Source organism: Hippichthys cyanospilos, chromosome 9 (assembly GCF_059441005.1).
Source record: "Hippichthys cyanospilos isolate Australia breed blue-spotted pipefish chromosome 9, RoL_Hcya_1.0, whole genome shotgun sequence".
NCBI lineage: Eukaryota > Metazoa > Chordata > Actinopteri > Syngnathiformes > Syngnathidae > Hippichthys > Hippichthys cyanospilos.
In genome coordinates this window covers 17548286-17575957 of record NC_142377.1, presented here as the reverse complement: position 1 = coordinate 17575957, position 27672 = coordinate 17548286, and the positions used below count along the sequence as shown (strand labels likewise).

General features: G+C 38.8%; 1 protein-coding gene across 2 annotated transcripts; it reads left to right on the top strand.

The window, feature by feature from the left end:
• The first annotated feature begins 795 nt into the window (after positions 1 to 795).
• Positions 796 to 27009, top strand: LOC148419238 (sodium- and chloride-dependent GABA transporter 2-like). 2 transcript variants are annotated; one of them, XR_015866518.1, is made up of 15 exons: positions 796 to 1084; positions 1596 to 1780; positions 1987 to 2121; positions 7078 to 7218; positions 7293 to 7380; positions 11872 to 12004; positions 12300 to 12434; positions 12618 to 12721; positions 13284 to 13408; positions 13622 to 13734; positions 13807 to 13944; positions 14031 to 14133; positions 17716 to 17816; positions 17976 to 18097; positions 19294 to 19433. XR_015866518.1 is itself a non-coding variant. In XM_088422463.1 (15 exons), the coding sequence occupies exons 1-15, from the start codon at positions 1077 to 1079 to the stop codon at positions 22834 to 22836; spliced, it is 1830 nt and encodes a 609-aa protein (XP_088278589.1). In that variant the 5' UTR covers positions 1062 to 1076; the 3' UTR covers positions 22837 to 27009. The 2 variants fall into 2 exon arrangements, 1 of the variants encoding a protein (XP_088278589.1); XM_088422463.1 differs by lacking the exon at positions 17976 to 18097 and adding an exon at positions 22687 to 27009 and having other exon boundaries at positions 1062 to 1084; positions 19294 to 19464.
• The last annotated feature ends 663 nt before the right edge of the window (positions 27010 to 27672 follow it).

The window sequence follows — 27672 nt, the reverse complement described above, 5'->3', positions numbered from 1 at the left end:
TGGACCAATACAAATGAAGTTTGAAAGGGTCTAAAGTTGAATAAAACAGACACTGATTGTATTATTATTTTATTTTTTTACCCAAAAAACGCTTTGCACTGCTTGAGGAGCACTTGGCTGAAAAATAGATTTCGCAGGGGATACATCACTGAAAAAAAGTTAAGAACCACTGATTTAAGTTAACTACAGTACACCTGTACAATTTTAAATATACCCATGTGTTTTTGTTCTTAAAGTAATTAAATGTCACATGCTACTTTCTAAACTTGGCAAATTTAAGGTACAGGACTTCTGAGTATTAACGTGCATATTATACTCTTACCTAAATACAAGTGTTTAGCGGTAGTTCAGAGCAAGATAAGACAAATGACAAAGCACCTCAGTTGAGGGGAAAAGTTCATGACCATAAAAGCGGAAAAGAGGAAGCAAGTAGTAGGTTATAAAAAGACCGCGGAGGCTGCGAGCGTTAAGATAACATAGTTCATGATTAATGAATGAAAAGTTGGGAAAAATAAAATCTTGATCGATAGGGACAATGTCGCTCAAATAAATCCCATGAACTGAAGGGATGTGCCGTACATCAAACGATGATAAAGATCTGCGGTGTTATTTGCCATGCAGGATGTTTGCATAGTGACCGGGCTATTGCCATTATTTTCTTTTCTCACAATTTAGGGCTCAACCCAGCAAATTCCCAGTTGGCAGATAAATGCAGCCTGTTTACAGCCACTGACATAACAGAGACGGCTCAGCTGATTTGGTTTAGTTGTTAGCAACTGTGCTAATCTCAGTGACTCGAGCTGCTCCCGTCTCAGTGGAAAAATACAGGAGGGAAGTGGTGTATACCTTGAACCTTTGTCAGAGCCAAACACTTTTTCAAGTGCAGCCGCATGGTGTGGAGCGCAGCGTCTGGCAACGAAGTGGCTCAGAGAGAGGAACCATCGCAGCTTTGATTCTCACTCTGGCTCCGCTCATGACTTTTTGTTTGTATAGAGAGCCTGTGGTGCATCCATCCGAGAGGAATACTGATCACTTTGTTGTTGCTGTAAGCAACTCTCGGGGGAGGGGGCTTTGTGATGGAGGGGTAAGTACCCAGTCTCCTTTCCCTGAACTCCGCACCGCTACACGTTTGACTTTTAAATCTAGGATGTTGCTTTTGCTGTAACGGTTGCCACGGCTTTGGGAAAAACACTTGTTGCTGGTGGAAACTTTCCATTACTGCTAATAGGGCAAGCTCAAGTTCAAGCAATAAATTAACAAAGAGACCCGAGCGGTGCCAAAAAATAGCCAGCTGAGTCATTTTGTCTTGCATATAAATATTTGTCCATTGTGGTGGGCACTAGGACCATGTCTCTCAGCCAGTAGGTATGTTGTAATGAAACTTTGATGCTTTGATCCTGTTGGCTTTGTCTTTGCTGTTTTGGACAGTGTTGTATCAGTTTTGTGATGGCACGCGAAGAGTAAAGATCCACACTAGCACAGCAATGTGTGGTTTCTTCGCCTTGCCACACCATCCTTATCCTTAAGAACTGAGGCGGATGTTTGAGATCAGATTGCACCCCATTTGTAATTAATCTTCTTTCGAATATGCCAAGGGAATTCCTGAAAGGAAGCAGCCGTGAAACGGCCGGTCAAGGCAACAGTCTCGCGAAGAAGACTCAGCTGCTGGACCGCGGCAAGTGGGCAAACAAGTTGGAGTTCCTGCTGGCTGTGGCAGGGACCCTGGTGGGCTTGGGAAATCTCTGGAGGTTTCCCTACTTGTGCTACAAAAATGGGGGAGGTGAGCTTTTTCTCGTCGAGCTTTCTCATTTCCTGTTTCCTGCAACGCGTTGAACAGATGCAGTTAGTCATAATATCGATCTGAACGATAAGGAGGTCGCCCAAGTCAAGCACCGCCCTGAAGTTGGGTTAAGATCAAGCGTAACACCCAAACAATCAAAAAATGTTTGGAAAAAATATGCTGAGATTTGTGTTTTTCCCTCCCAGGGGCATTTCTGGTTCCGTATGTTCTGTTTCTCCTGGCCTGCGGTATCCCAATGTTTCTTCTGGAGACAGCCATGGGCCAATATACATCTCAGGGATGCATTACATGCTGGAGGCACTTCTGCCCTTTGTTTGAAGGTTAGTATTGTCAGACATGCTGAATTTTTAAACGCAAACTTACATAATTTAGCAGGTGTTCAACACGGTCCTATAGCTGCCCGCTCATTTCTGCAATCCCCCAAATTATGCCTCTTTTCTTGAGTGAATGTATAGCTTTTAGCTGGGAATTAAACAGAGACTAGTGCAAAAATATATCCATAATCCGTATCCAACTTTTAAAACGATCCCAGTTACATTATCAACATTCACTCGTCGAAAGGTCAAAAAACACACAAACAAACAAATAAAATGCACATCAAATCAAAAATTAAAAATTGGGCTTGAGCTTTTCTAAACTGGGAAAGCCGATGGAATGGAGCTAAAACAAAAGCGAAACCAAACAACGAAAAAAACCTCCCATTCATGGATTAGAAGTGTTCAGTGACCTGAGAACCCTTCAAAAACGACTCCCGACTCAAAGAGCCCCATTGTGTGAGAAAATGACCGCGCATAACCAACACCTGTCCCTTCTTCCAGATGAACATCAAAACCTGAGAAAACCGCATGACTGACCATACCAGATGCCGTTCACACTGCGCATTTTAATACTATAATTCGCTCCAGCCTTGTCGGTGTCAAGTTCCATGCATTTATACGTTGAACTCGTCTTACACAGCAGGGGCCATTGTTTTTTGCACAAATTCACGCGAGGCATTCTGTCTCTGTTTCTGTCGAAGGAGAATTTTAAGTCATGTGTATGTCGCACCGAAATATCCCGCCAGTTACAAACAACAATAGCACTTTACTTGTACCGTGTGGCACTTGAAACTGAAGTCCCTCACCAGGGAGGCCGTATGCAAATGGTTGAAACTAAAGGCAAATAGAAATACAAAGTGGTGGCCATACACAGGAAATCAGAGGTCACGTCAAACTTTGGAAGCATAACATACAATTGTTTGCCTAAACTAAATTCAATCTACATAGATGAACCTCACAAAGATAATCTCATTTCATAAAACGTGAACATAGAACTTTTTTTTTTTCATTTCTTCAAGTTTTTCACACATTTATTTTGATGTCACCATTGGACGACACATTGGAATGAGAAGTGATTCTTCAATTTTATTTGCTGTTCTTTTTATGTGCCATTTATTTATCAATGAAGTGTGTTACTTGATGACCACAAAGCTATTAAATCTCCCAGGCCTGACCTCCGTTTCTGCTATGAAAGTATGTGGTTTTAGTACTTTGCCCCAAGCAAATGGGAAACACGCCATGTAGTGTCACATTCATTCAAAGCTCACATTGCTTTGACTATGGGCAGGGAGAAGACTTCAGCATGCCCACAAAACAAAAATAAAATACAAAACAACATATGAAAACTCAATAGCACAGGTTTCAGGACCAGAAATCTCGTGTTCTTATCTCTGAGAGCTCATTGCACGAGATGTCATCCCATCCCTGGTGAGGAATGTGGGCAGCCCTCCTTGTCCTTGTCCCCTTATCAAAACTGAAATCGATAAGTAGATTGATCTTTGGCCATCGAGCTATCTTTTTATAATTGACCTACATCACAGTTATGATTGAGTGTGAAGGAACATTATGAACAGAATGGAAATATATAGGATCATAAAATTATGAGGAAAAACATGATGATAAAGTCAGATACTATAAATAAAAACACTATTATATAAGACTGGTGCTAATGTTAGGAGAAAAATTTGAACGGCTTAATCAGATTATGGAGTCATACTGACAACATTTTAAACCCTTTTCAACTTGTTTATCCTACAATAATAACAATTTAGTAATACAGTAGTTTTTTCGGCCGACCTGTGCACGTTGCAATAACAGCAAAAAGAAGAAAGAAGACACATTGCGCTAAAGATGGCTTCAGACATTTTAGTTCTACGTTACTGGAAACATGGTGGAAGGCAGCGCAGATGCAGACTAGTTTTTCTCCTACGACGACATAGAAGAAGTGCGGGCGTATTTCGGTTACAACATATGGAAGTGGTGTGAATGGTTCTACACCCTGGCCTGCTTGCTGGGAAAATCGACACCAGGATGGGGGAGTCTTGAATGACAAGTGATTCGTCCCCACCTAAAATTCAACCTAGGAGAACTTGCTGTTGCGTTGCTAGTTTAATGTATGACTGTAACCTTAATAATTTCATGTACATTTTCATCGCGTATTACATGCAATGAAATAAAAATGTATTTGGGTCGCTGCTGTACCAGAGGGTTTAGTTTTTGTTCTTATTGCAATGCACTGGTGTGTGTACAGTATCCGTTATTTAGTTCTTTATACTATGTGTGGTATTTAGACCATACTTAACAGTGATATTATTCATTCATAATCCAGTCCAAAATGTCAGCTCAAAACTGAAACTTAAGTAATATTTCCAATTGTAAATTGTGTTCAGGTGCATAATACACCATTTTCGAAGTATGATATGATTATTTCTTTCCTTATTTCTATGGTGTTTCTTGTCTTCTTTATCATGATGAAACTTTCTTTGGCCTCACGCTAGTTGCAGTAACTGAACAGTCACACTCAAAATATGAGAACAAAAAAATTCTCGAAATGTCGTAGATGAACACAAGGGGGGTGATGCTGACTAAAAACATTGCTCATGCACTTTGGATGTTTTTGATTGCTCAGCTAGGTTCCATAAAATGAGTGGCTGTCTAACACTGTATGAAAACAACAGTGGTTTCATGTTTTAGCTTCCAAAATCCCCTTAATCGCAGTTATCTGAGTGATATGGAAAAAAAAAACTTCTGTCATGATATAGGCCATTTTATATCAAGATAATGATATGCCACATTTTATTTTCAATGTTCTTTAGTTATTGTATAAAACATTATACAACACAGTGCAAAATAATACTGTAACTGCTCATAACTCAAGTTTTATTGTCATGCATAGTAATTGACATTTTTATTCTGTTCACTTCCCGGAGCAGACTACATTCCATAATCGAGCAAATCATAAAGTAGGCAATAAAACGCGAAAAAGTAACAGTAATCGTGCATAAGGGCAGGAATAATGAACACTAATAAATGAATAGACTTACATTCTGAGCATATCACGTAGTAGATTGAGTGGAAGAACTGTATACATATGAGAAAGATGCAAAAAACTCAAAACACTCAGCATCTCAAAGTTCCCCATTGAAATGAATGGATGTGACATTTGTTCAAAACCAAAAATGAGAAATAAATCTTTTAGTAAAGAAAACAGCAGTAATATTGCACCGCATTTAATAGGTATACTCGAAGACCTTCTTTCATGTGGGACTTGGCCAGTGGGGGCAGTATAATAGCTGTTCAGATACCAAAAAAAGTGTTTCAAATAACTGTAAGTGATGTTGGTTTTTAAATTCTAGTGTATTTATTTTACTTTCATTCACCTCTGCATTTAAATCCCTCCACAAATTTGATGACGTTGCTACTGGAAAACGAATTATCTTTACAAAAGCACCATCAGCCTCTGTTAAGTGTGGTTGTTTTTTTTTTACTTTAAAATAATACTGCCGGCAACTGTGAACATCACACCACATTGAACGCTTCAGTCAGTGCAAGACATGCTAACAATTGACAACGACGGTGAAGGACAGTCTCGTGCATTTACTTCTCAGCATGTAGCTGTTGGCCAGGAGACAGAGGGCAGCAAGAAAAGGTTACAACTAAGTCACTGCTGTTAAAACGGCAGGCATTCAAAGCAACCCTTTTTTGACCCCTTTGAACAAAAGTCCCTCATTGGGCTGAAGTGCACCTCCAGAACGCTGCTTCTGCTGGGTGCTGTGGAGCGGAGTGGAACGTTCAGTCCACCGAGGGGAGACGGCTACACATAAAAAAAAGATGTTCAGTTGCTTCTGTCCTTCTCTCCAAGGAATCATTACCCGTGCTAGGGATGAGAGCGCTGCTTGTTTGTGTACCTTTGGGGTTTAATGGGATGATGCAAAAACGACACAGCCAAATGCCACCAAAATATATCTGTGTTTTGGCTGTTGATGTGTTTAAACACAATAGAAAAAAAGTGGGCCAAAATCAGCTGATTATTCAATATCATTTAGTTATTTATTGCGGCATAGTGAGTGCATTTGCTGATGCATTTATTGGGCATCCTGTCTTGTCTGAAGACTTCAACCAACAATTCCATTGTTTGAATTTCACATGGGAAGTGGCTTATCAAACAATAGTGGGCAAAGAGTAGGCTGTTGGTCTTGGCAACGGCGCATTAGTATTTTTTTTTTTTTTCTATTCTCAACAAGCCGACAATGTGCAAGTCTGTCAACACTCCTTTGACTTTTCCATCTGTGGCTGACTGCCCAAGTTCATTCCTTCCAACTGAACACATGAAAGTTTTAATGGGCTATTAATACTTGACAAGATTATGGAAATAACTAAACTAGCTGGTCCCTGTTTTTAGATGATGTTCGCCCTCATAAATAGTGCACTTGTTGGACGCTGGTTTCAGCTTGTGACATGTGATTCTAGGAGGTTATTTACAGCACCAAGATGGTGCATGATGGATAGTGTCCAAACAGCACTTTGTACATGCGCACACTGACAAAGAAACATGTCACACAGCCGTAAATTCACTAACGGTTTTACGCATACTGTAATGCTCACAGTGTCAGGCAGGAAGAAGGGCATATTAAGGACTAATGTATTTGAGAGTCACATCCTATGGGTCTTTTTATGAAACTTGTTGATATCTACTACTTCAGTGACCATAGAAAGTAGTGGTCCATGCGACTGAAGGCCAAGTGAAACCCTATTCCTCTGTGACGTATTAAGTGGTTTGTTTCTCTGAAAGCGCCTTCTCATGTGCCAGGAAAGGTTCTGAACTTTAACCTTGTGGCATTCCGTTAACATGGGCAAGTGCGTAACAGATGGTACATCAAGAGAGAAAACAGCGTGGCATTTAAAGTTGAAATTCAACCGCTTCTTTCGGCCATATACTGACTGATCTTGTCTCGTCAGGGATCGGTTATGCAACCCAGGTAGTGATTGCCTATGCTGCCGTGTCATACATCGTCATCCAGGCCTGGGCTTTCTTCTATCTCTTCTCATCTTTCAGCGCTGAGGTTCCGTGGGCCAGCTGCAGGAACACATGGAACACAGGTAGACACAAACTTTGACAAAATTGTCTTTGTGTCTAATGTATTGCTCAAACAGTCATCAAATTGTTTCCTTAGAACATTGTGTTGAATTCGACAAAAAAAATGCGTCATCCAATTGGACAGCAGCTGCAAATGCAACAACCCCTGCAACAGAATTCTGGGAGTAAGTATACTTTGAAATATGTGTGTTGTCATCACCAGCACATGATATTCTGTCATTTTTTGACTTCACTGGTAAACAGCTTAACTGGAAGAAAAAACTAACAGCAATTTTTAATGAGCAATATAATGCAAAAGTGTTTGCCAAAACTCTTTTTTTTTTCCCCACATAGAAAGGTCAATTTCCCTGGAAGCCTTCATCTAATTTTTAAAATCTTTGGTGTGTTGCATTCAGGTCGTAGTAATTTAATCAGGTTGGGACTTTTCAAAATCAATACTATTACTACTGATTACATTTTGATAGATTTTATTACTTGATTAAATTACCGGTACATGGACTCCTACTAGAATATCATATGATGATCCTTGACAAAATAAAAATTTGCAACCAAACGTACAAAGGTGACACAGACCTGGGAACAGGTCATTACAATAGTAGCCATTAAAAAGAGGCAAACGATCAGCCTAAGTGGTCTAAAATTAGAGTCCGCCTGTAAAATTAGGTCTCGGCAATAACTTTGACTGTTACCGTATTTTTCCGAGTACAACTAGTTTCTTTTTTCCTCATTTTCAACCCGCATATTAGGGAGGTCAATTTATAACCGCATAACTCAAAACAGACCATTTTTTTTCCATATATCTGTGAAATAAGTAATATCATTTCAAGGCTTTACTCTGATTATACATACCTCGATTTCGATATAGTATGCATCCATTTTAGAGCATTTGCAAAGAACATCGCAAAAAATGCTCTTTTGTCAAGCGTCGACTAATTGCCTCTTTGTTGTCAAGATTATTATGCGCAGATTATTCTGTGGCGGACATTGACGTGTTATGAAAAAGAAAAGACGGTGTGACTTTTCTCTTTCAGCCCCCCCCCCCCCCCCCCCCCCATAAACACAACAGTATATTATTCGATACACGATGAAGAAATGCGTCTAAAAGTACCGTAATTTTGGCATTTTAATAACACACAGCAATGATCTACTGCACATAACCACTAAAGTCGGCGGTAGACTTATAATCATGGTTTTGTAAAATTGACAAAAAATGAAGTTTAAAAAAACAGGGGTGGAGGGGGCGAGGTCTACTTCCACTCGGAGAAATACGGTATTCAACTCAACCATATTTAAATAGTATTTTAAAACAGCCTTTACAGTACTAGATTATAAAGTGCTGTTCATGGGGTAAAAAGAGTGCAATATTTTTATGGAACCACAATTTTGAAAACAAAAAATTAGTTTTAATTGATTGTTATATCTCAACTGTTTGAAATGTCTTTTTTGGTTGATTCTTGGAACAACTTGCTAATATTCTGATTTAGCCTCAACTATTTTGTAAGAGCAGAATATCATCAACTGACAAGAGACACATTATAGTCCGTTTGGTCGACAACATCCTGCTTAAGATAACGCTGACATCTGAAACGGGAGCGCACTATGCAGAATATTCAGAAAGGGAGTCTGCCATCTGATTAAGAATAACATTTAAAAAGTAATTTATTATCTATCGATTAAAAAGTAAAACCCCATTGGTGATATAAAGACCAAATGAAGGATTGGCTTTGCGGAACTCTGCATTCTTGGGGACTTGTTAACTTGTTGCTACGCAGTCAGATTTCCAATGTTAGAGCAATTGATACAAAGATTTATGGTAGGTCAGGATAGTTCATTTTCAAGAAACTTTCAGTTGTCATTTTGAACGCAACTGAGTAAAACAGAATGATTACATTATTGTTTTTTAACATCTAGGAGAAAGACTAGCAGTAGTGGAAATACAAGTGTTGCATTGTTTCGCTCTGAAAAATGAGCATCCTCTCATAACTCTAATACCGGCAAATCTTTTTGTCGGAGGAGCAATCTTATATTGACCAAAGCCAAGTGCAGTGTGCCAGGAGCTGATTGCGAGATCAGTGTCCATAATGCAGAACCATGAAGACAAGGAGAAGCTTATTGTCGAGCAGAATATGGGACCTTGCTTTGGCTGTTTCATTTCAAAAGAATGTCCCTCCCTCCCGAATGTAACCTCGCCTCCCACCTATGCACTCAGTGCTGGACACCAAAATACCACACACTTGTGCAAATAGCAATCCAGGGTCAGGAAAAGTGTTGCAACCTTGGTTGTGTTTGAGCTTTGCAACATAACAAGTCAACTTTCTGCTGTGTAAAACCTAACACCACATGAGTACATTACTCAAAACTGTGAAATAGTTGGTCACTCATTACAAAAAAAAAAAAATCAAACTCAAAGGTGAATTTTTATAGTAGCAATTCCGCTTTTAAGACTACAATCAAATATGGAGTATTTCTAAAAGGCCTACTGGTGAGATACTGTCATTCCAATTAGTCGTTTGGACTAATGTGACAGCATCGGGAGAGCAGTATCTACAAAAATGATGTATGTTAGCACCCATAAAAGTGAAGCAGGACTGCATTTTAACAAGCAAAATTTTGTCTAATAATCAACAAATTTTTGAAACTTCTTAAGACAGCCCTCTTGTGTTGAAGTTAAACTATGTTGTCTGCTGGTTATTAGAGAAACGAATCATCCATCTTCCTGTCAACGCTTCAGTATCTTGTATTCGTGTACTGAGTGGAACGTGAGACAAGGTAAAAAAAAGACAATGGAATGTCAAAAATGTCATTGAGAAGCCTCTGATACAGTTGACATTTTGTGAGCGTGACGTTGCCCTTCACCATATACACGCTGACTAAAAATAGGTATTACACCACATTTTCTCTGTTGGCTATTTGGAAATTTAAGGATCAATTCATATTTATTTATAGTATATTGATTGATCCATCACATGATGATTTTTTTTTCCAATCTCATTAAATTGTCATATATGTGCGTGTTGGTATTCAACGGTCATTTGCGCTACTTTATTACCTTTCCTTTGACCTTGCTGAACGCCGTGCGAAAATCATTTAAATTGTTTGGGCCAATGTTTCAGTCAGATATGTAGAAGGTCAATGGCTAAGTAGCGCTGATGCTAGCGTGTGTACCACGAACTGGTTAAGAGCTAGCCTATTCTGTGTTCTTTTTCTACTATTTCAATGCTTGTTTATACGCTATTGGTTCTACAAACATTCAGTATATCTGATAGGCACTTAAAGAGATTGATGACCATCACTATAACTAGTTTGAGTGTCAGTTTTGACAGCAAGACCAGCATAACAAGTCTATTTTTTTTTTTTAATCTCTAACGCAAGATCTCTGAGATGTAGAAATCTGGTGATGGAGAGATACCAAATTGCCTTAAATCACTATACTTTTATATAAACACCTTAGTGTAAGTGCATCCTATGAAATGTATTTATTAATTTGAGGTTTCATTTAGAAGAGTAAATAATCGATCCATAGGAAAACAGCAATTGCTGAGCCATTACAAAGATCTCACAAGTAACAATAAAAATACAAAATTAAAATCTAAAAATAGAAGTAATGATCTCGTCTCAATTTAGTCACCAATCGTACATTGTGTGAAATCTGGGCTCGATTCCTCTTTCTAACAAAGTGTTTCCAAACCACAGAAGCAGCTCAAGTTTAATCTACCACATAAATACAAAGCGCGCATTTGCGACTACAGCAGCAGCTAGCAATAGCAACATAGATGATAATGTAGCGAGCCATAGCAAAGCTCTTTGCCAAACGCAAGGTGTTCTTGCATTTAAGCAAGTCTGCAATGGACGGGATTGGTGATGTGTTATTTTAATGTTATTATATCATTATTTGGTGATTGACAAAATAAAACAGCACCATTCCTTCTGATGGATAGAAACTGAAGGTTGCAGCCAGCACTTGGGAGTCGTCTCGAATACAAACTCAAGCTAAATGATTCCGAAGGCACCTGTTAAGGAAATTAAAATTACATTTAGATTAATTAGTTACAGATCTGAATTATTCACGCTCTTTTTTAAAATCCTGTGACAGCACCAGTCACTATTTCATGCATACAAATGTTCGATATAGAAAAAAAACCCTGATATGATAATGCTGTCATGATAATGTCTTGGAAAAAACCCATCATGGCAGGCTTTTTATTTTTACTGAGGGATTCTTACAGGGAAGTTTTTTTCGCCTTTTGGGGCATTGTGGGAATCCCCCTTTGAATGTTCTGTTTCCATACCCTTGTTGTGTCATAGCAGAGGTAAAATAGTAACAAATACTGGTAGTGCTTGTTAAGCCTGTAGAAAGATGATTTAAATGTAAGCAGACAGTGATGATAACCAGTATTTTTCTTGAATAGATGGAAATGTGAACGTTCCCATATTTAGCGGCATTAACAACCTGTTACTCAAATAACTGCAAATCCACGTGTGTGATTTTTCACTTTTGTTGACAGGTTGGCCGGAGGTCTACTTTCGCATGTTGTAGTCCCGAACAAAGCAGTCGTTATTCCCTTCGAAAAAAAAGGATTATTTGTCTGGACCTAAGGTACAGAACATGACATGTCACATGTCTGACTGTGGATTTGTGATGCCTGTGTTACAAGGAGACGAGTTCTGGGTATATCCACGGGGATAGAAGAGATCGGAAGCCTGAGGTGGGAGCTGGCCTTGTGTCTCTTGTTGGCTTGGATTCTGTGCTACTTCTGTGTTTGGAAAGGAGTGAGATCCACTGGAAAGGTAACACTCTTTATTTTTGTACACACATGCACCCATATGAGTTTCAGAAGAAGCCACGTGATTACATTCAGATCAGAAAGCTGACAAAAAGGGCATAGCTGCAAAGGCAGAGTGGTAATCCTCATACAGTGTGCTGCAATCAACTGTGGCCTAGTTATGCTCTGTACAAACAAATGGATTATTACCGCGCAAGGTTTTGCCTTGAGCGCAGTTTAGCCTTGATCCTTATTTTATTAGATATAGCGATTCAAATGTATTTTACCAGCATTAACCCTCACGCGTCTCTTGTCGACAGGTAGTTTACTTTACAGCCACTTTCCCTTATGTAATGTTGGTCGTTCTGTTGGCTCGTGGACTCACTTTACCCGGCGCCATGGACGGCCTAGTTTTCTACCTCTATCCTGATCCGACAAGGTTGGTGGACCCTCAAGTAAGTAATAAAGTGCCAACCTAAAACAAATAAATAAACTAATAAATACCTAAATCAAGCAAGTACCATGACGGGATAGCCCGATCACCCGCATAGGATAAATCCTCTATGATTTTTGAATTTACACATCATTTTTCAACTGTATAATCAAGGATAGCTAAGATTTCATTTTCTGACGCTCAGGTTTGGATGGATGCGGGCGCGCAAGTCCTGTTCTCGTTTGGGATTTGTCAGGGAAGTTTGACAGCGCTTGGCAGCTACAACGAGTTTAATAATAACTGTTACAAGTAAGTTCTCAGCTCGTTTCCTGTCTTGAGCCACCAATGTCTTTCTGTTGAGCGTTTTGTGCTTCAAAAATATTTTTATTCCTAGCGCGTGAAGGTCTATGTTCTGTGTTGTTTATAAAAAGACCGGATGTGACCGTTCAAGGTCAACGCTCTTCAAAATACAGCTGCTCAAGAATGCGGTTTAAACTGCTTCTGTTCCCTTCATAACCCTGCATTGGGAAATTTGTTCAAGATGTTTGGGTTGATCCACACTTGACCTTTATGCTATATATGAAATGTATGAAGAAGGTTCATAACTCTGAACATGGAGGGACCTGCTATTCATTTTTTTTCCCTCCCTCTTACTGTTCCTGCACAAGCTGAGTTTGCTGTCTGGTGGGCACAAAACATGAACTGATTCCGCTCCTGATAAAGATAAATGGAAAAATGAACAGATGGAAATTCAGTGTCTTAATATTTTGTTTATCTTTCCACAACACGTTTTATGTTTTACAGAAAGCACTTTGAATGGTCTTGTACAAGAAATGTGCTATACAAATAATTTCCCTTTTTTTTCCTTTAGGGACACATTTGTTCTATGTTTGGTGAATGGCGGCTCAAGCTTTGTGGCGGGCTTTGCTATCTTTTCGGTTTTGGGATTCATGTCTTACGAACAAGGACTGCCAATATCTGAAGTGGCTGCTTCCGGTAAGAATCCAAGTATAACTCGTGATTATTTCTCATTCATACAGAGCATACGCTGGACCATAGTAACGCCAAATGCATTTCAACAATTGCTGACATTTTCAATCATTTCACCAAGATGGACAATGTATCTAATCCTATTTTTTTTTCCTATGATAACTGAACTCTTGCTTGGGTTGCACTTACATACTGTAACTTTAATGTGTATAAATACAGGACCTGGCCTGGCTTTCATAGCGTATCCCAGGGCAGTTGCAATGATGCCTCTACCTCAGTTGTGGGCCATATGCTTCTTTGTCATGGTCATCCTGCTGGGTGCTGATACACAGGTCAGTTGAAAATGTTCTAATGGAACCTCCGGTGGGTTTCTGCCTTGTGTTGACGTGCCTTTCCTTTGGTAGTTTGTGAGCTTGGAGTGCCTTATGACCTCCGTGACAGATATGTTCCCGACTGTTTTCCGGAGGGCTTATCGGCGGGAGCTGCTGCTGCTTTGTCTCTGCTCCGTTTGCTTCTTTCTTGGTCTTCTTCTCGTCACTGAGGTGAGAGCGCGGCTCTTTCCTTATCGTGTTGTTTGCAGATCGGGTTTAATGACTGTAAATGTACACTCAACATTGTCTTCTTCCAGGGGGGCTTATATTTCCTTCAGCTTTTTGACCATTACGTCTGTAGTGGGAACAACCTTCTCCTCCTTTCGGTGTGTCAGTCCATAGCGATTGGATGGATATATGGTAGGTGCCTGTGGCTGTCAGTCATACATTTTGATGTCTGTGATGTCAATGGAGGATGGGAATTGATATTCATGAAATGCAAACATATCCAACAGGTCTCACAGTATCGAAACTTCAAATTAAGTTAGAACCATCCTAACACAATCAAGCAAATAATAGAACATAACCAAATCAAAGCAATTGTACAGAAATTGTGGCAGCACCAACACAATGTTGGGTAATACGGTGGGGGACTGGTTGGCGCGTCCGCCTCACATGTGGAGGTCGTGGGTTCGATTCTGGCAGCGGCCTCTCTAGTTAGGCTTTCCTTTCAGATTCCCCAAAAATATGCATGGTAGGTACATTGGACAATTCAAATTGCCCTTAGGTGTGCTTGTGAGCATCAATGGTTGTACGTCTGTCTATATGTGCCCTGCAATTGGCTGGCAGTCAGCTCAGGATGAACCCCGCCCGTTGCTCGGAGAGAGCTGGGATAGGCACCAAAAAGCCTGTGACCTCTTGTGAGGACAAGCGGTTAATAAAATGGATGGTTAGTTGAATGCCAGGTCCCTCTAGTGACTAGCAAAAGAATCACTCATGTCAGTGTTTAAAAACAGGTTGACCGTCTGGATATGTGCAGCAAATATCAATCATTTTGTGTTGGAATGTCAAAAAGAGCAGTTCAGATACCCATAACTGCATTCTTCATACACACAACTGCATTTTCAAATATCTGCAGCGTCATTTCACGTTGGACAAATGTCGTCAGGTTTGTCATTCATGTGTACAGATATATCTATGTGAATTAAAGTTATCTTTATTTCATCCCACTAAATGTCACTTTTCACATATTTTAATTCAAGTTTTAATAAGACAAAGTTATTGAGATGTAGCGATAGATAATAAGTTATGACTAGTCAATATTGTGTTGTAGATATCTCAAACTGGAGTAAAAAATCCTTTATAATCTGTATCAGTGCCACTGTAGATATCTGTAGTGAGGAAATCCCATAAACATAATGAGTGGCAAAGTTTGCATCGTTTGTCCGAGATTAATGAATGTTGCCGATATCTGTAATTCAGTTTAGGCTGCAAAACCGAATTGGAAATCTCTCTTTGTTATTTGAGCACATCCCAACAGTCAGGTTTCAAACATTAATTAAGGTACCGTTTTTAACTTTTGTGTGAACATTTCAAGTGAGTCATCTATTTTAAATTGCGTTTTATTTTTCACAGTGCTAAGTGAAGTGTTAATGTTCAAACTGTGCTTTAAGTTACATTGGCTTACAGTAGTACTAAATATACCTTTTTGGAATACAACCTGGGCAGCACGGTGAAGGAGTGGTTAGCATCCGCCTCACAATTCAGAGACCCAAGTTCAAATCCAGCGTGCTCCGGCATTACAGTGTGGAGTTTGTATGTTCTCCCCTAGCCTGCCTTTGAAAACCCTGGTCTGAGGGATTAGGCAAATTTGTTCGCTCTTGCTAGTGTTGGGAGTAAAGCAATACAAAAGTAATGTAATTACTGTAATGAATTAGTTTTTAGTTTTAGTATTGTAAGGCATTACACACAAAATCGAGCAATATTTTATTTGCTACAAATGACAGTAACATGTGTTACAATGCATTGTAATATGTAGACCCCAAAATGCTCCTAAACCCTTTAAATTTATAATATGAATTGAAGCAGTGGATAACATGAATGAAGTTCATTTGGTTTTATTAAATGTTTTTATTTGATATTTCCAGCAATCGAGATATCATTTACAAGTTCATGGGAACAAAAATTTTTATTTTGGGATCATTTTGAGCATGTAGGTTTTCTTATATTTATTTTAAGGTCATTCCACTGAATGTGTATTGGGTGCAATGAGCTACAGTACATTTAGAATGCCAAATCCATATTTCAAATACAGCAATATTAGAATGTAACTAATTGCTTTGGAATGACATTAATATATAATATGTAAAAGGCTATGGCTTGCTTACTCGAGGCACAGGCAGTTTTAGTGTGAGCTGTTATTTTTGGGCTTAGGCTGCCCCCCTCCAAAAAAAAAGGTCCACAGCCAGTCAGTTTGGATCGGAAAAGTACAGGCTCTTGTATAAACGTTCTGTCAACTACATTGGCGACAAGCTGATCAGAGCAACAGATGGGCCGATGCTGCCGCAAAAAAAGGGAGACAAAAGCGTGAAAACTCGGAACCCTTCGTTTTATGAAAAGGGGTGTTGAAAGATTTTTCTGGCTGTATCCATGCTTTTCTCTTAACAAATTAAACGTTTACAACAAAACACCTCGTTAAACGTGTCTTAATCGACACGGAATGGTCTGTAATGGGTTGACTTTGTTCAACGGCGCTGATTGGTTTGATGGGGATGCCCACAAATGCACACTCACATCAGTATTTGTATTCAGATTGAATTAAATATTCTAAACCTTTAGCCAAAGGCCCTTTACTGTTTTATATTTACTTTGGAGCTCCGGGGGGTGATGCGATAGAGTTGAGAGCTTGATTTACCTTAATTTGAATGCGTCTGCTGCCCTCTACCGGAGGTCATTGAGCAATGCAGCTCATTGAATCAGATTCATGATTTGGATGAGATTTAGTTTAAACGTCATAAAATATATGCTTACAATTATTTTTGGTACAAATATGAAACTACATCAAATGCATAGTACGAGTAAAAGTGAGGGTTAATATTTCATTCGCGTACAATTTCACTGAAATTCAAAGTCCCGTATTGAAGCAATTCATTCACAAAAACGAGCCATTAAATTGTTCAAACTGATCAACTTCATTTGATTTGGAAAATGTTTTCAAACATTCACTCATTTTGCTTGCGGTGCTTTCAATGCAATGACAGTGCATTTCAAATAAAGGGTTTAGTAACTCATGACTGGAAGGGGAAGACCTTATTAATGCACGCATTCATTTAATGTATGGTGACCTCGACAATTTGGTGTAGGCTTCTGTCCAAGTATCACAGTCCCGCGGGTCTTACGTTCTTCATCTGCCAAATATTTTGTCCCCTTTTGTTCTTGCCATCACTCCTGGTTAAGCTTATCCAAGCTCGAGGGGCCATTAGATTCCAAGGAGGACTTAGCGCTCTTTATTTGACACTCATTCATACTTTGTCCTGCCCTTTTGTTAACAGGGATTTGTTAAAAACTCAAGAGGGGTTTAAGTCTTGGAGCTGAAATTTATTTTGTTAGATGCAAAATAACACAAACACACTCATCTGCCGCTTAGCTGAGTACACTTAATGAAATCTGAGATTAGAGCTGTTTCTAAAGTTTGCCTTTAACAAGATAACAAAGTTCTCCATTGTGTGGCAATGTTTTTTTTTTTGTTTGTTTTTTTCAAGATTTTGGCTGTTTACTGTAGTATGGTATAATGTTAGATTTTTTTTCCTGTGTTGTGGTTATATTGGGTGAGTTCAATTAGTAAAAATATACATGCAAACTAGTACATTTCTCATTTCTTGCGGGCAGATGTCACCTCTCACTTTAAAAATAGCATTTTATAAAGCCTTAAATATGTGTACTTTAATGTAAAGTCTTCCAATTTTTTCTGGTAAAATACCTCATTTTCTATCCTATAAACAGGTGCAGATCGTCTCTATGACAACATTGAAGAGATGATTGGCTATCGTCCATGGCCAGTAATGAAGATTTGCTGGCTTTACATTACCCCTGCTGTTTGTCTGGTGAGTGGAATCATGTGGGAGGTGTGTGTCTTCTCTTTTAAAACAAGAAAGAATTAATGTATGGCAAACACCTTGTCACGCTCACAAATCCAATTCTTGTTATCTATGTGTCTGGAGTTTTCTCACAAAGCTTCATCTTGTTGTTGTTCTTCTCTCAAGCTTGAAATGACATGCTTGAAATGACATGAGAAGAGGAACAAAGAAGAGGTGCATGAGAAGAAATTAAGGATTTAAACATTGTGACGTGAGGAATTTGAGAAAGGTGCTGGTGTCAGTGCCAGGTGGGTTAGGATGAAGGGAACAAAGAGAACACTGAGAAACATATTCGTACTGTCAACTGTAAGTGGGTAAGAATCACGTGACTCTTGTTGTACTCTATTTGTGCTACATTGTGGTAATTGTTGAAAATCCAGATGTACGATAAAGGCTAACCAGCAAAGAATTTGGTGCCCAGCATGAAATTGTGTAACGTTGGATTGAAAATAATCCCACAAAATTATATTCCCATAAATGTATGGGCAAGGGGTCCAAAATGTCAAACATAAAGTCTCAAAACGTAAAGTCTATTCATCACTGAAGCACAGTAGTTAAAGGGGAACGTTTCAAGTTTTGTAACTGCTCGCAAGTTATGAATGTAGACTAAATCCAATAATCCCGACATGCGTGAGACATGCTATGCAAAAAGACACTGTTGCTACGTTACGAGGATGAATTCTCTATAATGGAGTATTACTCGACCAAGTTTAATAGGTATCAACGTAGAAACGCAAAGCCACAGGATTGGTCCTGTGAGTGTATGAGAATGATTGACACCTAATCAGTCTCATCTCCTGTCTCTGATTGGCCAATTTTCCTCAGGCACTGTGGTTTCTTAAAAATCACATTAGAGGTACAAGATGCGAGAGGACAGATTTTTATTGTTCACTCCCTACACAGTGATTTTACTAATATATATATATATATATATATATATATATATATATATATATATATATATATATATATATATATATATATATATATATATATATATATATATATATATATATATACATACACACATTTTTTTTTTTTTTTTTTTTTAATTTTGAAAATTTCAAACTTCCTTTTCTAGGATGATAAAGTTCCGGTTTGTAGGACAATCACTATTGGGCTACGATTACAAAACTTAAATGTGAAACAGTACCATAATCGCTATTGCTCGGGACCGTTGATCCCAAGTGTTCCAGTGCTTGCCTCTACCTTTCTGAATTTTCAACACCTACTCCATGGATCACAATGGAAAGCTGTTTGCAAAGGCTGACTCGTTATTTTTACCTTTCCTTTGCTTATCATCCCAAATGTTTCTAAAAAAATTTACAGGAAATTTTCCAGCCCTGTGCCACTCTACTGAAGTCCTACTAATCCTGACTGCAGGGATGCTGAAACCATGCTGAATGTGTTAAAGTTTTAACTGTTTTGTTTTGTTACTTGCTAGGGTACCTTCGTCTTTTCCTTGGTGAGGTACAAACCTCTCAAATTCAACAAAACCTACGTCTATCCAACCTGGGCCTATGCTTTGGGTTGGTGCCTGGGACTCTTCTGCGTTTTGCTGGTGCCTCTGTGGATCCTTTTTAAAGTGACTCAGATGAAAGGCACGGTGTGGCAGGTACAGTATGTATTTGGTAGCATTTCAACTCAAATTTGGATTTCAAATGAGAAATCCAATTTAAAAGTCCTCATATTTGTCCAATAATGGCCAAACAGTTGAGAGAGCCTCGAAATAAATAGGGACAGATGTACAGTACTTGGTACTTTCTAATCAAATTATGTTCATCTGGTTTCAAGCTTCTCACTACTTTACCTTGTACTTTGGGCCATCTTAGTGAAACAAAGCTGCTCTTCTGTTGGTTAAGTGGCAAGAGGTAGATAAGCAGTGTAATTGCACCTTCTGCCATCTAGTAACTGAGCATTAAATTATTCTACGTGTCCCTGCGTGTCTCTGGCAAAGGTTAATGAACAAAAATATGTTTTTAGTATGAAATAGTTTTTTGGGGTGGTGCAGGTTAAGTGAGTTTGGATCATTTTCTCATGACACATTCGTGGCACACTCGTTGGAAATCACTGCCTCAACAAGCATGCATCCTTACTCATGACAAGCTTGCCATTGCCAATGTTAGCTTGAGATGAGCAGCACACAGTGGATGCCTTGGCAACATGCAAGCTGGCCAAAAATGACCCCACACTCCTCTGGTTTGGCAAGTGACACAGGAATGATTAAAGCTCCACCAGTTCTTTTGTGGCCCAGCTTGGCTACTAAACCCAAGAACATGCACTGTCCTGGTCCCACTGTTGCACAGCGCCAGAAACAAAACAAAGCGCCAGAACTGAAATGGGTTACTAGAAAAATAGTTCACCCAAAAAAATTCCATTGAATTATTCTAACTTCATGCACTTGATTCTTTTTGGCGTCTCTAACATGCACTCGTTATTAGCATTGCATACTTTTTGAAGAGTTCTTTCCGAGATGGAATGAAAATACGACTGGTTGTATTTCATTCTTTTAAAAAACGTGAGTGAAAAAGCTGACAGTATTAATTGCCTGGTTCCAAAATCTGCTGTGCTGGCAGGATTTTATCCAACATGGTGATTGTAAATTCTACATTGACTGATTATTCTAAAGATTAGTGTTGTTTGTTGGATTCTATATCATTTATACATTTTTAGAATAGATTAAAACTAAATGAGAGCATGCAAACGCAGGAAGGGTGGATCTGGAATTCAAACCCCATGCAACAACTGGATTCGCCAGCCATACTGCACAGGAAGGTTGTTAGAAGCAAGCATACTGGTAGACCAAGGAAGCCATCAAAGCATCTGGAAAACAGGAAATGTACAGCAAAACAAATGAGGGACAAATAGGAACAAACTGGAGTAAAGGTTTGTGACTGAACTGTAAGAGACGAGATTGATGATATGTGGCTACATGCCTGCTAAAGGCACTAGGGAGTCAGTTCTCAATACATCTTAAAAAAAAAAAATGCACACATTTATATTGACATTTTGGGCAATTTTCTTACCCTATCAATTGAAAGGGTGTTTGGGGTGATGAAATGCTTTTTTTTTTTTTCCATGATTGTCATCTTATCTTAGAGCCCATATTTTGAAAACATTCCTCGACAGAAGACACATCAGGTCAATGTCATGGCCTCCAAGTAGTCCAGATCACAGTCCAATTGAAAATCTGTGGGGGAAGTTGAAGAAAATAGTCCAAGACAAGTCTCCAACCTGCAAAGCTAATCCGGCAAAAGCAATTAGAGAAAGTTGGAGTCAGATTGAAGAGTAATGTCTGTGACTCAATAAGTCCATGCCTCTGAAATTGCTGGCTGTATACAAAAGCCAGAGGTGGTGCCACAAAGTACAAGTGGTGTGTTAAGTTTTCTTTTGTCGTTTCCATTCCATATTTTTCTTCCTTCTGTTTGGTATGAAAAAGTAACTTTTACTGATTACAACACCCTTTTTTTTTTCTTTTAGTGTTTCTTAAAGCCTGAAGGTTTCCATTTAAAATGAGTTTTGTGCCACGCTCTGAGATCTTTTTCATTTTTTTTTCTCAGAAACTGGTGATTCTATCATTTTTGCCAGGGTTTGTATAATGCAGGCCAAAAAATCAAGATAACATGCATACTGTATACGCCCCCTAGCGGTCGTGACCTTATTGGACGCTGGTGTTTGTGTTCAGCAAGGCCAGTGTGAATAGCGAGTAGTCGGCACGGGCTTCGGATTTCAGATCCACCCTTCCTGCGTGGCGTTTGTATGTTGTCATTATACCTTCTGGGATTTTGGTATTTTGGCTCTATTGCATGTAATGGAAAAAAAGACGGATCAGTTAATTAGTTGTAAGAAAGCTAAAGTGATCTTACAGCAGATGTGCGTGCCCACTGTGCTGAGGCCGAATCTTGAGTGTGCTCAATAAACTGGAAAGCTACCTGCAGTCGTGTTTCATAAATAGAGAGAGCCTTGACAGAACGTGGGAAACACAAGTATGTGGCAAAGAAGGGAGCATACTGCCACCGAATTTGGGCCAAACCGTAATGCACCTTATGCACCGTAATGCTTCCATCTCACGCCATGAATGTAGAGAGACTGAAGAAACATAGCAGGAAATATGGTGAAAATCCAACACCAAATTATGAACATTTTGTAACTGTAGCTGTAAAGACCAAATCCTGGCAGGCAATTGGCACCATGCCTGTCAAAGGCAGCCGGAGACCCTTGGCTAATGACTTTTAAACATGAGAAGTTGCAGGTGAGAGCTGCTTAGGAATTTGTAACATGCCTACAGGCAAGTGGTGTGACAAAACATTGTGTTCAATCTATAATTTCTTCCCGTCTCGAACTCCACACTCATTCACGGCATTAATCAGGTCCTTTGATAAAGACCAATCATTTATTATGCAAAATTCGAGGAGGCTCATCAAAGATTAATTTATTATTAAATAAGAAATGCATAGGCGGTAACAATTCTGCTCCGAGGTCTTTTCTTACCATCTGCCAGTTGAATAAGGACTTCTTAACAAAATACCCACAAACCGTCAAACTCAAACCCCACCTCTCCTCAAACCCCACACTAAACAACGGCATTCTACAAGGTTAGGGTGAGATGACTTCACTTTGATTTATCAATCTGTGGAATTACCAACACAACAATCACACATCTTTGCAGATTTATGGAATGTTGTTTTATTTATACGTTGGCGCAAGGTAATCTGTTCTTATCCAATTTGTAATGTAATTCCGAAGAAGCCCGACTCCACGTGATATCCGATTCTCTGCTTTTGTTTGTCCTGACACTACCTGTGTACTTTTGTTTCTGGGCGGCACGTCTTCACAGAATCTCAAGCAGCTCTGTCGTCCAGAAAACCCGCCCCGCGACACGGCCAAGCAACCTGAGCAATACCCACTGAACCCCAGCAAATCTCTGGCTCCTGCTGCCAACGACTACAAGGGAAGCGGTGGAGTTGAAATGGAGGTGCAAGTATGAAAGCATTATCTTTTGAAAGAAGCTTTGGCAAGCTGTGTGGTTTTACGTTCTTGTGCCACTAGACCAGCGTTCTCTTAATATGTCTCCATTTATTACTTAGTGGTTACTGCATTTGAATAGTTATGTTTCACTTAAATCATTTTCATTTGTCATTATGCCAACAAGGAGGCGGGAATATTTTCCTCTGTTGGGTGTGGGCACAGGGAGGGCTGCATCAATGTTCTCATAAGAATTTAGATTATGTTTTACTTATGTATGCCCCACAAGATTGTGCACTATTGTAAGAAGAGCACTAGATTTTGCCTGTTTTATGTTTATGGGATGAAAAGAAATATTCGGGTTCCCCCAAATATTATACAAAATGTGACTTCTCCCACTTCACTTGCACTTGACAAATAACAAAATTCTTGTGAGAACAGGCTAAACTCCCTAAAAAATCGTTTCATTTATCCAGCACATCAGCACTGCCAATTTGTTCTGTCAGGGTGCAACAATTTGCACAATTTGCATCAACCGTATCGGATGGTTGGAATTTTAATCCCTTCATACACTTATTTTCATATATCAATTCAGACTTTTGGTACCAAAAAAGGTGGTGAAATGGACCCAATGCTTCCACGTTTGCACGCTAGCAATAGCAACAACACCATCAAACTCGTCAGAATGTACTCGCTGTACTGAAAGAAAAACACACAACTTGTATATTTTAGGATGACTAAAATGATTATTTAAGTCGGAACAAGTTTAAGATATAAATTATTGACATTTATGCCAACAATGTTAATTGGCACGACAAAACAAGTAAATTGTTTACTCCAAAACAATTTGCTCAATGCTTTTTACTTGTATCATCACATTGGCGGACAATACAAAGTATTGTCCTCCAACAATACAATACAGGAATTACTTGTACAAACTTTAATTGGATGGTGAAATTCTTTTTCCACCTGCATAAACGTCCCACACCAGAGTTTGCTGGAGAGGCTAGCCCTTCGTCTACAAAATGTTACATTTTTTTTATTTCTACCTTGAAAAGCACCACCACCAAACTATTCGATATTACATATTACATTGTTAGAGGCGTACCCAGAAATCTTTTGGTAGGGTGGGCAGAGTGGCCATACATGCGCCCCACTTCATTCACATTTCTTTGCTTTCCATGGTGTGAATACAATGATTTGACTGAAATTAACTGGAACAGTCAAATATTCTTTACAGAGGACAAATTATTTAAAAGTTTGTATTAAGATAAAACGTAAACTTATTCTTTACATATATAATCACTAGGAATAATTATTGACAGACTATCACGGGGTTTTAGAACACCACATCCGTGTGAAAATAGCAATCAAGTCACAGATGTCCAAATTTGCACTTAGATGTGTGGTGGCCAGAAAGCAATGAGGGGTGGCCATTTTTGGCCACCACGTAGCTCCGCCCCTGTAACATCTCAGTAGCTTGAAACACGTGGAGATCATCAACTTAGATTTCCGCGGGAAATTCTCATTGTTAACGTGCATATGGTCCATTGTTCAAACATGATGCTAACATAGCTTTTTTTTCATACGAATCACTCAAATGTACATGTTTTGATTATAATCATAAAGCCAAGACAAATTCCCCATATCTGTCAACCTTTGAAATAATGTTTACTGACTGAACATAGTGTTAATTTCTCTTGCTTCCCTCAGCAATACAAGTAATCTCATGTTACAGAGTTCTTCATAAAATGTGCTGTTATTTGATTTTCACATTTACGTTTTGTCTTTGTTTGTCTGTCCGCTTGAAGTAAATGTATGGTTACGGCCATGTTGTTAGAAACCGCTCCTGTCCAATTATTACATACTCATTTACATATACATAGGTACCAAATATTTTTGGTGTCATTTGCTTTCACCTGCAAAGTTTGAAAGTACTAAAACATGTGCACACAAGAAAAAAAATCGTTGATTTAGAGGTTGCCAAGCGTTGCAATGACTTGCCAGTCCAAACACTTGGCCAATCATGTAAGGCGGTAAAAAACAAATCCAATGAAAGGCACAATTACAGCGTGACTCCTAAAAGCATTTTTGAAATGTATTGTAAGAATAACATTTTCATGAAATGTGTGTATTTTGGATGAAAAAATTATGAGGCGTCAAGTGTAAATATCATGTGCTGTTGAATGTACGGGTCTTGAACTTCCAGGTGAGAATGACTTTCCGAAGTCATACAAATAGAGATGCACTAAAGGCAAAATGGTAAAGGTGTTCTACTTTTGGATGAAATTTCATGATTATCCTAAATACATTCTAACTTTTACAGGATTTAATTTGACGATCTCTTGGCTTTTGAATGTGCATAGCCAACTGTTCAGTGTTGATTCTTTTGTATTCAACTTCAAGTTCCTGTGCAACAAACTTCACAACAGGTGTTTGATCCATAGACGGGCCAATAAATGCCATTAACATTCGGACTTCCTTTGACCAAGATGCGATTTTAACAATTGATTATCAGAAACTGTAGTGTGGTCGAATGCATGGACTTTAAAATATGAAAAGTATCGTTTTTAAAAATGCTGGTTGTGAATTTTGCCAAGAACTAACTTGATCAGCTGGACTGCAAAAATAGGAATCGAGAAGCTCATATTAAGTTGACTGTAAAGGGTTCATTTGAGATTCAACCTGAAATTTCACCCAAAACTAAATATCCCTAACTTTTTGTAAGTTATTTTACACATTGATACTTATTGTTTGAAAGAAGGAAAAAAAAAGCCAAATAAACAACTTTATTGTACAACCGCCGATTCCAGTGAAGTTGGGATGATGTGTGAAATGTAACCTGTCAAATTCAAAACAAGTGAATAGTTACCAGAAAACTCATGATGTTCCCACAGGTGTCAAACTCAAGGCCCGGGGGCCAGATCCAACCCTCCACATCATTTTATGTGGCCCGCGAAAGCTGATTGAACTTCAAATTTCTTTCTAAAATACCAAACTTGAAAGTTGTCTTCAGCTTTTGAAATTTTTGGGTGGAAAAAAAAAAAAGCTTTTTTTTTTTTTATTATTCCCAATCTCTCTTTTGGACAATTTTTGTCCGACAAACACACTTAAAATCAGTCATATCGGCCCTCTGACAGAAACTATCACTCCTATGTGGCCCCTGACAAAAATGAGTTTGACGCCCCTTGTGTTAGACCATGAAATATATCGTCTATGTATATTGAATTGCATATGGGTTGAAAAGAATTTGCAAATGATTGTATTGTATTTCAGTCCCATTTTACACAACTTCACCGGAATTGAGCTTTACAGTCCAAAAGGTTTGGTATTGATTACAATGTTTTCATAATCATGCTACATATTACTGCTCTTCCATTACTTGAAATGTGACGGTTGTACAATGTTCATGTAGGAAACAAGGACAAGTAGGTCATAAATTATTTCCACACGGCGATTTATCCAAAATATGATTTGTACATGTAATCTTCATCTTTACCTTCCTGTGAGTGCCCATGACTGCCATTCATATTCTGTCAAAAAATTGGACAGCTGACATGGTTTTGTCCTTAGAGGCACTGAGGAATATTCGTCTTCTTTTTATTACATAGCACACAAACATCTTTTTTTTTTCTGAATCCGACAGTGGTCACGCCCAAGCCTGAGCAAAATGTGCCTTTGGAAGTTGAACAAAATCTGTGAGGCGTGATGAGGCTTCTTTGTCTTTTCTGCCGGGTATTTTATGAAGTCATTACAGAACAATGTAACAAAGCAATATACCCTTTGTCCCCGTTGCTCAAGCGTCAATAATAAAACTAAACATGCTGTCTTAATCTGAAGAGGCTCACTTCTCAGCAGCCTCGCTCTGATTGTTCATCACTGCGCCATGCACCTTGTCGTAACTCATCGCAGTTAAGGGTGAGTACACAATGTATTGCTTGTCAGCATTACTAAACGGTGGTTAACTTCTTTTTACACTTGTATGACAAAACATTTGAAAAATGTTCACTCTCGTTAAGCTAACACTCCTAATTTTGAAATGTTCTGCCTCCATCATATCATCAACGGGTGAGTAGATTTATTTGACTTTTGTGTTATCCAGTGATTCACCTCTTTGTACACTTATCTGACAGTTAAGAATGTTAAAATGTTACTTTAAAACATTTGCTGGAAATAAAGATTTGATGTTGGGCAAGTTTGTCTGCCCCATTGCACTTATTATACCATCAATACATTATTATTATTATTATTATTAACAATATTGTCAAGTAAAGACAAGAACAGTTTTTTTTATTACAATAATAATTATATCATTTATTTTACTTATGAAGCATTTGGAGACCCTGTGAGTTGGAATCCTATTCAATATAAGAGAGAGATGTTATAATCCAAATCCAAGACAAGAACCAACAAAAAGCTAATGTGTGTCTTTGTTAAAGGTGTTAATTTATGGTATGATTATGGAATAGCTCTTAAAATAATGTGAATCATACTGTCTTTAAAGAAAGGTTAAAAAAAAGGCATCCATCCGTTTTCTAGAGCCGCTAATCCTCACAAGGGTCACAGGCTTGCTGGTGCCTATCCCAGATGACTTCGGACAATAGTTGGGGGACACCCTGGACTGGTTGTCGGCCAATTGCAGGGTACATAGAGACAAACAATCACGCACCCAACCACACCTAAGGATAATTCAGTATGTGCAATACACCACCAGACATGCATGTTTTTTGGAGTGTGGGAGGAAGCCGGAATGCCCGGAAAGAACCCAAGCGGGCTCGGGGAGAACATGCAAACTCTACGCAGAAAGGCTGTAGCGAGGTGGATTTGAACTCGGGGGCCTGAACCGTGAGTCGGACGT

Bases quoted from the DNA above. Each gene is read 5' to 3' on its own strand.
- LOC148419238 (XM_088422463.1), top strand. The intron at 1,781-1,986 runs GTGAGCTTTTTC...TTTCCCTCCCAG, and splicing joins GTGCTACAAAAATGGGGGAG to GGGCATTTCTGGTTCCGTAT. The intron at 2,122-7,077 runs GTTAGTATTGTC...TTGTCTCGTCAG, and splicing joins CTTCTGCCCTTTGTTTGAAG to GGATCGGTTATGCAACCCAG.